General features: G+C 39.8%; 2 protein-coding genes across 2 annotated transcripts in view; one reads left to right on the top strand and one right to left on the bottom strand.

The window, feature by feature from the left end:
• Nucleotides 1-1,139: 1,139 nt before the first annotated feature.
• Nucleotides 1,140-5,457, bottom strand: RPA3 (replication protein A3). The gene is made up of 4 exons (XM_068934940.1): nt 5,140-5,457; nt 4,753-4,827; nt 2,683-2,791; nt 1,140-2,179 (listed from the first exon to the last, which is right to left on the bottom strand). The coding sequence occupies exons 1-4, from the start codon at nt 5,236-5,238 to the stop codon at nt 2,097-2,099; spliced, it is 366 nt and encodes a 121-aa protein (XP_068791041.1). The 5' UTR covers nt 5,239-5,457; the 3' UTR covers nt 1,140-2,096.
• The window catches only part of UMAD1 (UBAP1-MVB12-associated (UMA) domain containing 1), an 83,658-nt gene continuing 71,941 nt past the window's right edge, over nt 5,381-17,097 (top strand). Inside the window, exons 1-2 of the mRNA XM_068934938.1 lie at nt 5,381-5,544; nt 12,666-12,774. Of these exons, the coding sequence (XP_068791039.1) occupies nt 12,693-12,774 (82 nt within the window). The 5' untranslated portion in view covers nt 5,381-5,544; nt 12,666-12,692. The remainder of the gene's footprint in view (nt 5,545-12,665; nt 12,775-17,097) is intronic.

The following is a 17,097-nucleotide window of genomic DNA, read 5'->3' on the forward strand; positions in this document are numbered from 1 at the left end:
TGGTTGCCCTGATACTTCTCCTTCAGTAAGCTAAGTCACTGTGGCAGTTTCTCTTTCACACCTTTAACTTCTCAGTGTCTTTTCTCCACAAATGAGGGTTAGCCATCTCCATGGATATTCCTTTCTCCAACATTTTGAATGTTTTGCAATTTCCCACATTGTGATCCTCTCAGTATAACTATATGGTCTGGACACTATTTTTCCTATGATAGTAGCTTCAAGCACTGCTATCCTGTTCCTACAAGTAAGCATAGGCCGTTTAATCACATTTGTTGGTACAGTCTAGGGAAGCAGATGAAGGAAAAGCACACAGGGGAAAATATTATTTTCATACCACTTGCCTACACAAGAGTCATCACTGCAGGACAGGAAGAATAAGCAGTCTTGACCCTTTATGACAAAGGGACACTGTATCATTTACACCTCAGGTGCACCACAGTATTTATATGCAAGATCACATATCCGGGAATGGTCTCCATACTGGGGGTAAAGCACTATAGCCACCTAGTGGCAGAATTTACTTCAATGGTTTTGGATAGTTTTTGTGTAACCGAAAACAATTTGTATGTAACGTTACGTAGAAGAATATATACATGCACAACATACCAATTTTCTAAATTAGAATAATACAAAAGAAAAACTCCTAAATGCCTAGGAAAACAAGTATATAGTTATTGAGTGACATGTTTTGTTTTACTGAACGTTGTTGAGCCCTAAGTTATAGCAGTGATAGCAATACAGCACAAAGTATGGTGGCATCCAGCACAGACCTCCTTGCTGTAGTTTGCAGTACAAGACTTATTCATACCTCAGAAGCCCTCCTCCTTCCCAGTGACAATAACTTTGGTGCTGTCTTCTAATTACAGAAGGGGAAAAAATGGATAACCTGTTAACTTGGTCATCCATCCAGCTATGGGTGGATGAACTAACGCACTAATGACTTGTAGATATGCAGGGTAGTATCAAAGTTACTGCAAACTGCAATAAATGAGTAAAAAGTCTTAGAAGTAAAATGCTCCTTAACTGAAGATATTAAACACTTACAAATCGTCTCTCAGTAAATAACCAAATAACTAGCCTTCTTAATAAGGCACTATATCTAGCTATTAAGACTCAAAACTGTTTGCATGAAATGTTAATTCACATGAATACTAAAAAGGTTTATTTAAAATGCTTTGAAATATGTTCTTCATTAATTCACAGAGAACATTTCAGAAGTTAGATTTTTACTTTGACTGTGCTACCTTAAGAGATCTAAGAGTTCTGTTATGTGCTGTAAGTGGCTTGGAGAGTAACAAAGTTAGGAGTTCCGTGGAAAGTTTATATGATTAAAGTAGTCATGACATGCTTGTTGAACATTTAGTACTTCTGCTTAAACTCCCACCAAAAATAAAGGCTGTGATGTGAACTCAACAGTGCTTGAAATCACCACGCCTAATTAGACATTTTCAACATCATTAACATCAGTGCAAAAGGCAAGTAGCCTGTATGCTGAATTATGTTAGAATTAAATAACTTGTGTGAGGTAAAATAAAACAGGATCACCATATATTACTGAAAATTGCAGTCTAAGATATCATACTGACACTACTAGTTAAATGCAGTCAGTTTTTTTTTTTTTTTTTAAATTGGAGAAGTGGCCATCATCAAAACACAAAATATAAGTTTATTGGATGTAGAGATAAAAGTGGTATCAAAGTAAATACAGTTTTTTTTTTAAAAAAAAACTTCTTTCCATTAAATCCCCAACAAGTATCTTCAGTAAAAGCTTCCTGTTAAGCATCCTAGAATCACTAAAAACAACAAAAAAGCCGACAAAAACTTCAGTTTCTAGCAACTCAAATCTTGCAAGAGAATATTCCTCATGGATGCAAAGGGGTTAAACAGACACAAAGTGAGATTGCCACAACAGTGTTCTGCTTCTAGCTAAATAAACTCATTTTCAATGAAAACATTTTTCAATGGTCACACATGGCATATTTAACAGCATCTTTTCAGTATATTAGTTGAAAATCTATGCAACTTATCATGCTGTCAGACAAGGGAGGTATGGTATTGTTGTCCCCTCTAAAGTTACAAATAAAAAGTAAGAAGAATCAATTGTTTCTTGTAGGACCAAATGGGAAATATTCAGGGAATTCATGAATAATTTTTAGCGCTTCATTGTAGAGTTCCAGATCTGAAAGATGGCAAAGAAAATGGTTGTGTTGCATAGGTAAATTCCCCACTAGCAAATAACAGCATTAAAACAACACTTATTTTAGAGCAGTATAGCTGAGCTTTCTCTGTCTCCACCCTCACCCTCCTTAGGTCTGCGTAAGCCTGACAAATTTTTATTTCCTGGAGGATTATTTTTAGGCCAACCAACTGCAAAAATCAACAAGCTCCAGTGCAAGGTAATGTAGGATAAAGAACCATGTGGCTGGGAGCAGAGGAATGACTGGACCATGGCAGTACTCTAGATCAGCTCAGGCTTTGAGATCCTGCCTACAGTTCAGCAGTACGGCAGTATATTCCGTGTATAGTTTTTCCCATGGTAGTACCCATTCCTACATTCTTCTCCATATCTGACAGCTTGAAGAATGACATTATCCAAAAGAAAGGATTATCTGGCTCTGCCTTCTTCCAGGAATCAAGTTCTGAATGCAAAATTAGTTTGTTATAAGGTATATTCTTACTTACCAAAAGGACTTTTATCTTCTCTGAACTGGACATATGACATACACATGATGGTTGCCTGACTTGTTACTCTTCCCACTACTTCAAGAATTCCTGAGATCTCTTCATCTAGCTAGAGAACATACCAAAAATGACATTAGCATCACCAAGTTAAGTACAGTCTGCTCTGCACAGAACTTGAGCTAGAAACTCTCAGCAAACTGAAGGTTTGTTCATTACAAAAGATTCTGTTCTGTGTCATGCAATACAATACTACTGGGGGAAAAGGAAAAAAAAAAAAAGCAAAAGCTTTGAGTCATTTACAGATGTACAGTTTTTTGTAACAGCCATTTAAGTTCTCAACAGAGAAAGAAAAGAAGTATGAAGAACCATCAGAAGGAAGATAACACTGTAATGGGTATATACAGCTGTGTCATTTAATCACTGCGCAGAGGTAGTAATCTAGGACTCAGTCAGCAGAAGAATAATACAGTAAAGTCTCCTAGAAGCTTTCTCAGGTGCTCTGTCAAGAAGCGTTCAGAGTACAAGGACAATGGCATTAACAAGCTTTTGGTTGAATAAGAAAAAAAAAAGCTAAAAATAAAAATTATATCTTACCACAAACTCATGTAGATTTAACTTACTTTTTTATTATTTTTTACTCATTTTAAGAGTGTGACACTATTTCTATAATGTCCTTCTAATACTAACCTTATACTTATTTTAACCTTCTAGTAAGCTTACTGGAACATAGAAATAGATCTCCTCTCTCCCCGCATAATTTTATATTTCTCTGTTGGAAGGAGGGACTACACACACAGAAACAGAGGAAACTCTCAAAGGAAGAAAGCTAGAAGCATTCTGACAGGGAAATCTAGAAGTCTCTCTACTTATGTTAGGCAAACTAGAGAGATGGGCCTGGCATGATATTTCCGCACACCCTAGTTTCTCCTCCTTTACCTATTCATGCAGAACTGGAACACAGACTGTGAAATGTCTAATACAACTATGCATTTTTAAGTTTTGCTCATTTACTCTGTTACAGAAAGTTGTAGGATCATTAATCAGATGCTGATATCTGAAGTGTAACAACCCAAGACAGGAAAACTCACGAGCTCATGTAAGAATTAAGAAACGGGTAGAACTTGCAAGAAAACATCTTTCCCACAAGATGAAGTTGAAGACAGCAAGTTTCACATTTATAAAACGGAACTCTTTGCCAGATCCAACTGCATTTTTATTCAGTAAGGTGAGATTCCTATCTTGAAAGCCAGCGAGTATGACACAGAACTAATTCACAGGAAATGGTAGATTTTTCAGTGTTTAACAACTCATTCACATAAACGATGGAAACACTATGGATATATTCGGACAAGCCAGAGCATTTGCCATCATAGGTACACTACCTGATAACTGGAAAAACTTGCAAGACAGAAGAGAACACGAGTGTCTTATTCCTTTAGTGATAAGAGAGGAACGTGATAACACACGAAACAAAACTTCCTGGCAGCATTTATATGCAATGAGTATATGAAATGCATAATTGCTTAATGATTTTTTTCAACAGAACGCTCAAGCTGATGATGAAGTTCACTGGAATACAACGAGAAGTGTTCTAAGAGATCAGTAAAATGTCAGCTCAAGAGAATACCAATTTCTTGGAGGTTTTTTTGGACTATCTTTACAAAATAATCTGTTAGGAATACAAAGATAGACAATAAAGAAAAGAGAGAGAGAAGAGAAAGCATAACAAAACTAAAGCAATATAGTAAAGTATTTCACATTGTAAGCAACAAACAGAGTAAGATGAAGTAGCCAACTAGCAATGTCACTGGAAAAAGGGAATGAACTGAGTGTCTTACACCACCTGAAAACTGCTGAGCTGATTAACATCAGGACTACGCAAGTTGAGTTGAAGGTGCAAGGAGCATAGAGAAAAAAAACAGGTGCAAAAGTGAAAAACAAGGGAGATCTTTTGCTTTTTCTGACTAAAAACGCAGTACGTTCAAGGCATGCCCAAAATTCAGAAAAGACAAAGCCGCCGGTATCTAAAAACGGCAATGCCAATTACTTCTAAAGCGATCTTCAACTTACGGGTTCGCTCAGCTCCACAGTTGCATGCTTTCCTTCTCCATCCGAAAGGACAAAAAGTTTCCCAGTAGGGTGAATCTACAAAAGAAACCAAGTCCGCCTGCTCAAAACGCAGCTGCAAACGTTACAGACGTAGCTCTTCTACGCCAGAACAGCGGAGGAGCTCCGGTGTTTCTCCACCGGACCCAGCAGCGCCGCTGCGGCCAGCTCCCGCCCGCCCGCCCGCGGCGGGGGCCGACTCGGGGCTCAGCGGCCGCGGCCCCTCAGCCTCGGCCGCGCCCGCGGCGAGCAGGGCCCTCCGGCCGCCGCCGGGGAGGCCGCCTGAAGGCGGCTCGGGGAAGGCCGCGCGCTTCGCGGCGGGGCAGCCGGCGGCGGCAGGGGCCGCGGTACCTTCTCCACGCGGCCCACGAAGCAGACGGGCTGCCCGATGTAGCGCGCCAGGTGGCCGGTGGCGATGCGCGGCCGCGGCACATCGTGCACGTCCCCCATCGCCGCCCGCTTTCCCGCGCTGACCGGGGGGCCGCCGCCGTTACCTGGCAACGCGGGAGGCGTCCGGGCGGGACTTCCCCTTCGCCTGCCAATCGCCTGCCTCAGCGAGAAGCCCCCCCCCCCGCCCTACCTCCCGCGGCCTGACGTCATCGAAAGCGCGCTGCGTCCGACGGAGTGCGCGGAGGTGGGTTCGGCGCGTGAAACGAACTGCGCGCGCGCGGCGTCCGGGCGGCGCGTGACGGAACCCGGAAGCGGAGGTGGCTGTGCGGCGTCGGCGTCGGCGTCGGGCTGGTTGGGGGCGCGCCGGTGAGTGAGCGCGGGGGGCGGGGCCGTGCGCCAGCGCCCCCCGTGGGCCGGGCCGGGCGGCGGCGGCGGCAGCGTCCGTTGGGCGCGGGACGGGGACGGGGACGGTTGCGGGGGGAGCTGCCGCGGGGCGGCGCTTCCCGGCCTCCGGGGCCGGGGTTCGGGCTCCCGCCGCTGCGGCCCGGGCGGTTGGCTCGTGCTCCCCGCTCTCTGTTTTTCCCCTCCTATTTCCTTGAAGATCCCGATCGGCTGCTTTGCTCACTTTTGCGCCACAAGGAAAAGCTTAAAAGACCTGCCTCTGCCCTTCAGCCGGCAGTGCGCTTCTTCCGGCTGCTGAGACAGGGAACAACTTCAAAAGGGATGCGTCTCTCAGTATTGCTCTTACTCGTCCCCACATCTTCCCCGTTATTCAGAATCAAAATATGTATGAATGTTCCTTTTTTTTCCAGTTCCAGGCCTCTGTCTGATACATATTTTGCCCTTTAGCCCTTTTTCCCCATATCTCTTCCTCTTAAAGTACACTTCTTTCTCCTCTTACCCGAGAGCCTTGCTCTGTATTGACTACTTTTCACCATTTTGTCTAGCCCTTTAGAAACTCATTCTGCGCTTACTTCAGAGTATTACTGCTAAAGCTATGCTTTCTTGATTCTTACTTGTTTTACAGAGGTGTACACTGTTGACATTTCTGTGATTACATTGAAAACGCCCCATGGCTGTTACAGAAGCAATATCTGAACATTTCATACTAAAGAACATAGGCTTGCTGCCATATTGGTCCTGGGAGTTAGAGTGAGTTATCTCCGTTTGTTGAAGTGCAGCAACTAACTGGCATAAGACGGAGCTAAAATCTGTACATGAGTGCCTTCACCATAATATTTCCCCTTTCTCGGTGTTTTCTCACAAATCTTCCATTGTGTACAGAAGTTCCTTCAGCTTTCCTTCCCAAGACTCACATTTCAGGAAACATTTGAAACAATCTAGCACTACACTGTGCTTTAAAAGCGCAGGCCAACACTACCCATGCGCTGGCTGTCTCTTCTGACCCAAAGTGGGTTAATTCAGCGTGCTAACTAGCAGGAAGCGACTCTTACTCTGCTGGGATAGTTTTGTGAAGGCTGAGCAAGCTGAGCCAGATCACCAAGGAATCATTCTGCTGCCAGAGCCTGTGCAGAACCAGCACGCAGCCAGGAATGAGAGGGCGGTGGGATCGTGGCTTTGGTGGGCTGCAGTTGGATGTCGTCTTATCTCCTGTCACTATGCCATTCACCTTTTCAGTAGTTCATTTGCCAGAGAATATCGTAACCTGAATAACATATCGTAAACATGACAGTTGGAGCCCAGATGCAGCACGCTGCTGCAAAGTGGCCCTTTTAGGGCCTTTGGTGCCTGCCAAACTTGAAGGGTCAGCTGTTAGAAAAATACATCTTAAAAATTTTTACACGTGTATGCCTGTAACATGCATAGTCGCTGTTGAAGCTTTGCAGTCAAAAAGAGAACTGCTTGTTGGGGAAGAAATGGGTTTGCAGCCTAACAAGGGTAATGTATCTAATAAATACCTGGCTTTCAGTCTTAGCATCTTTTATCTTCTGGAGAGTTTTCTTAATTACTTCCAGAGAGTTTTCTTAATTAGAGAATGTTGACATTAGTTTGAGATCTGCTATTTGAAAACTCCTGACTTTGCCTTTGTCACTTACGCTTTTATTGCCTAACTTCATCGTAATTACTTTTTTATCATGCTTTTTTGCTGCATCATTGAGTGTTTTTATACAATGTTAATTTGGATTGCATAGGTCTTGGTGTTTCTTCTTCCGTAAAATTTCATGAAAATTTTTATGTATGTGAGAAAGTCTTTATTAGTGTTTCTTATAAGTATTTCCCTTTTTTGTATTTGTTGATACTTATTTTCCTTTCTCATGCTTTCGAGAAGCCTGAGCTAAAGAGATATATGACTAATAAGAATAAAAGACATAATCTGTTGTACTTCTTAAGATAGTAACTTATGCTAGGTGAGAACCTTTTTAAACTGCATTTTCAGTGTTACAGAGATACCTTCTTTTTAACACACACATTCTTGACTCCTAAATTGGTTGTTTTCATGTTACAGAAAGGGTTGTACAGGGCTGTAAACATCTCGCTCTTTTTCATATTGCTACTTTTATTGGTGAATCATAGTGCATACTAATATGGAAAAGGTTTGAGAATCTCTGCAATGCACTCTGTTTTCTGCTTCCATAGATTATACAGCTTAAACTGCTAGATGTGAAGTTGTTTGGGTTCTTTTAAATCAAGTTTTGTACATTGTTCTGATCTAATTTCATTGTTCATATAATTACTGAGAATGCCACTGCAGTTCTGCTTTGCTGTATTCCTGGGCCTCCTCTGTATATCTGCATCATTGCAGATTACTGCATCATTGTTTTTTTTTTTTTTTTAATGTTTAATTACCTTTCTCTTCCTGTCACTTGCAAGCATCCTGGAAAAGAGCTGAAAAGTAATGCTGAATATGCCAGGATAAACACTGTATGCAAAGTTTATTGGATGCAACATACTGATTTGACTCTCAGGTCACCCATGCTTCTTGTCAAATGAGACTGACAAAAAACACAAGGAACAAATTAACCCCTTTGTACAGCTCTGTAACTCATCTTTGTCCAATCATATGTATGTTCTCAGAGCCTCACATAAAGACAAAATATTTTGTGTAGTTCCACAGAATTGCTATAGTTCACAGTTTATTGCTTGCTAATGACTGAAGTGGTGCCAAAAGCATTATTCTTAACTATCAGCAGTTGAGATTGAAGGAAGAAAAAATTATGTTCACTTTTTGGTGAGGGTGAAACATAAGGCAAAGGGAATTGCTTGTTTCTGTCAAGGGAGATTTTTATCTTTAGGCAGTGAATTCAATTTCAGGTCTTCTATAGAAATAAAATTAATCCCATCTGGAGGGGAAAGTGCTGTGTTATATAGGAGACATTGCTGCAGGACTGTGGTACTTCCCTGAATGGTGGATGTATTTTCTGAGATTTTGTGTTGTCAGCTTCAAAAAAAAAAAAAAAAACCAAAGAACTTAAATTCTCTTCTTTCTATTCTATATGACCACGCATCCAAGTCCACAAACTTCAAATTTAGTTTTTAATCTGAAGTTAAACTTGTGCAGAAACCAGTTACTCTCAGTGTTAGTTAAATGAAACCCCATCATATCCACAAGTAGTAAAACTTCAGCCTGGTTATGCAAGTGCTTAAGCTGTGTTCTTATCTTCAAGAGCATGACTGTTTCCATTCAACTCAGTGTTTCTTTGTTGGGCAGGGGCTTTGTTCTCTTCTTAACATTTAATTCAGGAAACTTAGCAGTTACATTTCACATTGCTTGAGAGGTGTATGTTTACTTCCAAAGTACCACAGTTGATAAAATTCTTAAGAGAGCAAATATCACAAATACCAGCCATAGTGTTGCCTATCTAGAACTTTTCCTTTACATATGTGCATACTTTATACTGCTCTACTTTTTGTTTCTGTGTGCCCTCTCCTATTTTTTTTAGTGAATATTTGTTAAGCTTAAACTTAATAATTATTTTCAGCAAAGATACTGAAATACTGCAAGTAGTAGTTGGCATACTCCTTACTTCATGAGAGTTATGTGGATCTATGTGATTTAGGATTTAGTTATGTGTCTTAAGTGGTGAACACCAGAGGAAGAAAGAGCCTCACAAAGCATATTAGTCTTTTAATATGCAGGTTCCTTACCACCTTCCCAACATTCACAACCGCAAAAGACAACAGGTGCTGTTTGCTTCCGTCTGGACCAGTGCTTTCATCAGTAAGAACTTGAGGCCTGAGTTTATGGGATACTTTGCTTTGTTTATTTTTCATTTTCAAGCCAGGACGGGGGAATCGTTTTGTTTTTGAGAAATACTGCAGGTAGTGCAAATCAGTTTAAAAAAAACTACTTACAGAAGCTGTAAACTACAAAGTAAAGATGAAGCCGTGTGCAGATCAGGTGAATTTTGTGTTTTTAAAACATTTGGGGTATTTGGAAAGGCCTACCTTCTGTCAGCAAAAGGAAAACATCTATTATGTTAAAGTTTTCGTAACATTAATTTGGCAAAGAATTGAAACATCTGTGATCTTTTTTTTTTTTAAGTTCCTAAGTTTATGTACATTATATGCAGGATTTAAAAGATGATAAAAGTATGGATTCCTGTACAACTCCATTGTACCTTCATTACATGTATATTAAATAAGATGCTTTCCTTTGTATGTGCAAGAAAGAGAGGAAGGGGAACACTGTGTGTTAGTACTGAAAACTGCACAATAATGTATATCTCAAAGAGGAAAAAATGTGATTGCGTGGGGCAACCACAGCTCTGATTTCTTAAGTAGCTGACTGGAATCTGAAAGTCTTCACAAAGGCTACCCATAAGATTTTACACATCAAGTTGATTATGCTTCTTTTTGATTGCATGCTGAGGAAGAAGGTAAAATTGCATTTTAAACTGTTCCACAACTGCTTCTCCTTCATACATCATCGGAGCAGAAACCTGACTCTTGAGCATTACAGCACAGGTTTTTACCACTTGAACTATGGGACTGACAACCCTAATTGGTAGCAGGAGAAGACTTATTCCCTAAGGGCTGAAAAAGGAATATGCTGCTGGCGCCATGTGTTGAGCCTGGGTGTGGGGGTTGCTGTGGGGGGAAGGTAAGGAATAAATGAGGTAATTAGGAGTTTCTGCGGTGTAATCTCCATGGAACTGGACATATTAGTATTTCAAGTGTTAAGGTAAGAAAACCAGCAAAAAGGATTAAGGTGAGAATAAGTAACATTTATTGTTTTAGGCTTTGTGTGTGTGTGTGTGTGTGTGGTTTTTTTTTTTTCCTTTTTTTTGTAATGCTTTATGCTTTATCCTGAGACTGGATAGTTTGGTTCTTGTGTGCCTCAGTGTAGTTTATTTGGTTCCTGACAATTCCGCTGCCTCCGCACGAGCCAGCAGTAGCCAGCCTGGCCAGCTTCTGAAGTACTCTGCATTGAATTCTCAGATATCAGTCCGCAATTTGAATCGTAGCTGATTTTGCTGCGTCCTATTAATGTATTGTTCTTGAAAGCCAATGCTCGTAGTTCATAGGACTTTCTGTGATTTGGTTTATGGAAGTATTTGATGTCACTTTTAACAGCAGACTGTGTGGCAGTTCATAGATGGTGAATAATCAGTGTAGACTGTGAAGTAAATTGCTACAGGCAACCGACTAGGACAAAAAAATCTTGCTTATAGTGCCATTAAAATTTGGGTGGGAAGTGAGGAATTCTGGAAAATAATCCAGGATCTTTTCCTTTTTTTCACAAAAACTAAGTGGTAGGACTCTTCTCTGTTTCACTCCTCCTAAAGATTCCTCTTTAAATTTAGTCTGAAATAATGTTATCACAACTTTGCACGGTACTCCTATTTTCTTTAGGTTTTACTTGTTTCCTCTTCTGGAGGTTTATTTTAAACATTGTTGCTTTGTCCTTCCCTGTTCCTTTCAAGGCTGGTGTCTACAAAGTAAATTACAAAGTAAATTCTCTTCCTCTGTTTCACACTTGAAATGACACTTTTCAACTTTCCCTATTTTATGTTGGTATTTTAGTAGAGAAGAGTTATGTACCTTCCTTTAAACCTTTACCTCTGCATTTGACACTTACACAGCATCTTTCATCCAAAGCACTTCACACACTGCTCCACAGGTTGTTGTCCAGCTGTCTGAGTTCAGCGCTCAGGGTGCTTGTCCGCACCTCTTCCAGAGAGCTGGAGGAGAGCGAATGTTCAAGCAGCTGCTGCTGCCCAGAGCCTCCTTCCTTTTTTGGATCATCTCAGATCTATGGACTCGGGCTGTTATTGCTGGAGGAGGCAGCGAAGAATTACATGTTGCTGCGTTCAGTAGAAACTAGTGCAATTTAGTAGCAAATAGAAAGTAGGTGTTTTATGTGTGCTCTAAATAAGCGCACGTTTACAGGTTCAGCTTACTGAGGTCCTGCTGTTTGTTCTTCACAGGAACAGAGCTTATGAAGTTTTCCATAACTTTTTGGAGAGATGAAACCTCTCTATGTTTTATCTTAGAGTCCGTATCTTAAAGCTTAGAATAGTTAGGGAATTTGCTTAGAAGTTTTTCTTGTATGCAAATTTATGGTGTGCTTCATAGCTATTGCACTTAATTTTGTCAAAGCTGGCAGAGCTGGCTATCTTTGGCTAATGCTCATAGGGTTTTTGTTAATGTGAATTTGTCCTTTTTTTAAGCTGTTCAAAACTGCCTCAGTATTATCTTCCAGTCTTAAGAGACAACTGATCCTGAGCATAATATCTTGCAGTTAACATTTTGATCCTATTAAAATTATGCCTTATTGTTTTGTTTCATTCGATGTGAATTGAGTTCTTAGCCACTTTGGGAGATTCTTTCAGTGAAGTACTATTACACAAAATTTGCTTGATTATGTTGCAGTGTCTTTTAAGGGAATCAGTAGTAACTCGTAATCGAATACACCTACGAGTTAAGCTGTCTCCATGAACTGGAAGAATGAAATTACAGACTGTGCTAATATTATATAGGATTTTGGTTTTGTTTTTATTTTTTCATTTTTAAACCAGTGCATGACAATTACGACTGAAAATCTCTCGAGTAATTTGATCCATTCAAGTACAACCTCACTATGAAGATACATTTCCTATAGGATTGTGTTTTGGGCGTCAAAGTTGAGATGCTTTAGAACTAACTAAGAAAGTTTGGAAGAAAGTAAGAAAGTTTGCATATGACAATTTAAAGTAGCGGAAGCTATATGAGAATACCGAAATGTGCTTGACAAATGCTGAAGCGAGTTTCCTTTCACTTTTCTTTAGAAAGATTGAAGGTTTTTAATGGTTCTGCCTCCATTCATAACTTCATAGAAAAAGCTTTTATAGTTTAGTCTTTTTTGTGTGTTTATTGAAGGTTACTTGCTACATCAATGAGGTACTCTGTCTGACGTACAGATTTCAAATCTGGTGATAAGCATTTAACTGTAATATTAAAAGTATTTGGCTTTTGGAATGGTGCCAAATTCTTATGCTGAATTCTATTGTTTTATAATTATGTAACATATTTTGTCTTCATTTTAGATAACAACTTTAAAAAAGAAAGAGGCTATGTTCAGCTTCTTCCGAAAAAGCCAAGATTCAAAGAAGGTTACAGTGCCAGAGAGAGAAGCAGATGGATTTGTTATTGTGGGTAAGTGATGCAGCTGTATAACATGGTTCTTGTCATCTTTGAAATGTAGAGATTTCTTTGAGGTGCTTAGACAAAAAGGAAAGAGGTAACAGAGGCTGTGATAAAAATTATTCAGAATTCTCACTTCTATTCCTAAAGGAGTTTGTATTCCTAATCTCACCATCCAGACTAAATACCTAAAGATTTTTTCTCCTCATATTCCATTTTCTGAATGGGCACAAGCTCTCATTCAAGATGGTTGAAGATGTTGTTTCTAGTTTTCCTCTCATATTCTGTGCAAGGAAAAGTTATCTCCTTACAGAACAAGTGAGCTCAGTGTTGAGGATTCTAGCTTTATGATGAGAACTGGGAGAAGAGAATATCTTATTGCAGCTGTTAGAGGACTGTTTTCTCAGGTTCCCTCCTTCCAGTGTGGCCCCTAAAATCTTTTTATACTAAAAGCCACAAAGCAGCGGTGTATAGCTAGGCATATAGTGAATGTAGATGTTCTGTCTCAGAATTTGACCCTTGATTAGTTTGATGAAAACTGAGTAGTTTAGATTTTTTTGAGGTCTTTTGGTTATTCAAAAATGAAACTGTAGTGTCCTTAACCTGAGAACTGGGTAAATTTTCAGCTGTAAGTAAGCTATTTCACAGTCTTGTAAGAAGTCTCAAGCATGCAGAAGACAAAAGGATTTACTGCTCTCGTGCTGTAACTGATCCTTTTCTTTTTCCCCATTTGAAAATTCATGTTATCCTCCTTGTAAACCTGTCATCATCAGGTTTTAAACCTGGCATCATTCAGCCTCTGCTGGTTGATTTATTGCCTTTTTATTATCAGGAATCTTATTGTGCTGTTCCATTTAAGCATTGGTTCTTCTTGAGAGTTCTCAATGTTTAAGTCATGATTATCAAAATCTAATAATACGAAAGACTGTTGGAACTCTTTATTAGGAGCGCCTAACGTCATTGCAATTTTTCTGCATTAAAACAAACATCCAGACCATCTACCAGTTGTTAAAATAGAACTAGTTTCACATCCATGATTTTTTGTGGTGTCACGTTTATCAAGTCTAACAGTCTTAACATGTTTCACAGTCTTCCACTAGATTTTCTTCCTCTCCACTTTGCCTACTCACCCTTATTTTGATGACGACATTAAATCACTCCAGCACTTGCATTGTAGAAAAGTTAAAGGACACACACTTTGATCTCAGAAAGATATGGTCACTGTTTTAGAACTATTCTGTGAGTTTCGAATTCTGCAGTGGGCAGAGAGTTCTGCACCAAATGTCTCTTATGTGCTGCAAAAATAATCTTGGTGGTCCCAATTCTGAATTCAGTTTTGCTTCATTCTTTTTTCTTGAAATGCTCTCAGTGATTATTTAAACTTTGTTCATATTAACGTGTATTAAACCAATCTATGAAATGTAAACTTTAGAAATATCAACTATGCTTAAGCCTTCTCTTATTTGTTTTTATTTTTTTGCTAGTAAAACAGTAAATTTTGCAGACTGCTGCAAAATGGACTGTGATTTCATCTTGCCTTACTGTTACTTGGCAAAAGAATTGCCATCAGCCTTGCCAGTGGAGCATATCACCATCTTGCTAGATAGAGGCAGTTCTAAGTCAGCACTCAGGTAGATACTTACCTAGAAGTTTTGTCTCTGTTTATCTAGGAGTAAGGGCAGTCCAAAAAATGTAACTATTCTGTGAGTTTGTTTCTTATTACTCAAATAGCAGCTATTGAAACTTTTAAACTTGGTTGTTAAGTAGCCTAGAATACCAACACTAACTGTCTTCAACAAATCTTCCTAGGAGTTATAGGACAGCCACCCTTACAACTTCATCTCCAGGTTATTAGTGTGAATACAGCTTTAAGCAGTGAAAAGTCTTCGAAAGAGTGAGAATTTAATTTCTTATGTTTTAAGTTGGTTCCTAAACCCAGTCTTTCATCCAAAGCATAGAAGAATAGAAAGCCTAGTTTGCTAATATTCCACAGACAAGGGAGGAAGTGCGTTGCTTCCCTGGCTTGGAGAAAGGAGAAAAAAAGTGTCCTTATGGGACACTTGCTCCTGATTTCCACTGCACTGATCAGGAGAGCTTGTCTGTCAGAAATCCCTTGGAAGGCTTTGTTCACACCATCCACCACTGATAGTGCAAGCCGTAACTCTTACTGGAAGTCTTAAAGAGACTTATCAAGAAAGAATCAAGTGCCTATGTCCATTACCGATATCAAAGCAGTCTGCACAGTAATGTAATGTCAGTACTTGGTATCCCAATTACATGTAGGTAATTGTGATTTTCCTAACAGTGTTTAATTATTTTATCTCTTTCTGTATCATCTGATTTTTGAAAAAGTGCGGAAGAAGGTTCAGCACTTTCTGGAGAAAGTTCCATTGGAACTATGACCATGTCAAATCTTGAGGATTAGTTTTTTACATTTGCTATTCTTTTTTTTTGTGACCCTCCAAGCTGTGTTGTATATTGTGATATTCAAAATCTTTTTTTGTTTGCAGAATATCAATACAGTTGTAATTTCAATCTCTGAATGAAGTTCTTCAACTGGAAAGACAACTTGTGAAGCAACAAAAACAATTTTGCACCATTTCCTCCCGTTTGGGGGAAATACTGCATGTGTGGGAGGCAAGAAAAGAGAATTAGTAATTCCCTCTGTATAAAATAGATATAAAAATGTTTAAAAGAGTTCTATGCCTAACTGAGTTCACCAGTTTTCCAGATGCTTGTTGTCTCATCTCTTTGTGAAGTTGTAAAAGTAGTACTTGTTCTGCAACAGGCAAAATTATTATTCTGGAAAGGGAAGAGAGGCTTACGGGATATACTCAACATGTGCAGTAGGTTTTAAAGGGTGAATGAGTTGCAGTGAATTTGTTTCAGAGGTTTGTCTTATCATTACAAATTGTTTTTAAAGTTAACGTTCTGAATGCCATTGTTTGTTTTCAGTTAGGTTGGGGATCTTGAGGAGTAGCTATTTTTGAGGAAAGTATCATATTTTGAGGCTTTTACCATGTGAAATAAATGCCGGTCTGCCATCCATTCTTACTATTGCTAGCCACGTAGAAGACAGGTTAGTGCTAAGCACTTTGATTTGAAACACAACTGTCCTATCAGATCTCAAGAGTCTAGTGATCGCCGACAAGTCCGAAGTGAAGGGGCAGGTCCAAGATCAGGCCAGAAAGTCAAGTCAGCAGGTCAGAGTCACCGAAGTACAAGAGCAGACGTAGGCATCTCTTCAACGAAGCCCGTACAGGGACCACGAGCAAGGGCCCAAGCCAAGGGGCAGAGGTCCCCAACAAGGCTTCCCGCAGCTCTGTGCCCACCAAATGGTCCAAGTGCTCAGGGCTACATCGCATCACGCTGGCCTTGGGCACAGGCAGTCAAACCTTTGGAGTGGGGAGAGGAGGTTGCAGAGCCTGGTGCACTCAGGACCCGGAGTGCCAGGATGGCTACATTCTCCATCACTAGTATCTACAGATAGTGCTGTTCTTTGAGTAATTCTTCATCTGCGCCTTTGACCATGCCTGAGTTCCAGTCTGTTTTGTTTATTTTTTAATTGTGTTTAAAGGCCAAGCTGTCTTTAAACCATGATGGCAAGCCATGTCAACGCATGATAAGGAGTATTATTACTGACTTACAGGAAGCACTTGATTGTCACCTGAAGGGTTTTTTCTAGGCTTGGGAAGTCTTGATGAGGAATTTTTAGGAGATTCAAAAGTAGTATCCAAGGAAAAATGGACACCCACAGGATTCCCCTCAGAGTGGAATGACTGAGTGGAATGCCTCAGTGAAGCAGAGAGGCTGTGACCATGGTGAGAAGGGTCGGTAGGAATTTAATAATCCAAATTTATAATAAAATTATACTTCTGCTCCCTAAGCCTCCTTTTTCCCTACTATGTTTTCCCTACTATGCCCTACTTGAAGGACATAAAAACTAGTAAACAAAATTTAAATTGACGCTATTTGTTATGCTTCTCTCTCTTGGAGCAAACATTATTTTTGCCTATTATGTTTCCTCTCAAGAGAATATAAACAGTCATAGACATAAGAAATGAAATATTTGGAAATCTTCTCATTAAGGAGAAGAACTTGTGGTAGCTAAGTAAGTGCCGGATCTGTGGAATTAACCAAAGTGTACCTTATGTTTAATGCTGCTCTCTGAAGAGAAGGAGTTTTACAAAACAAATATGGACAGACTTGGACCAATATATAAAACTTCCCAGAAAAGGAGGGAGGAACAGCCATTTTTCATCCAATGAGATGAAATACAGTATAAAGCAAATATTTCTTTTTTGTTTAGAAAGTAGAAGAGAACTGGTACTAGAT

The sequence above is a fragment of the Struthio camelus genome, chromosome 2 (genome assembly GCF_040807025.1).
Source record: "Struthio camelus isolate bStrCam1 chromosome 2, bStrCam1.hap1, whole genome shotgun sequence".
Classification (NCBI taxonomy): Eukaryota; Metazoa; Chordata; class Aves; order Struthioniformes; family Struthionidae; genus Struthio; species Struthio camelus.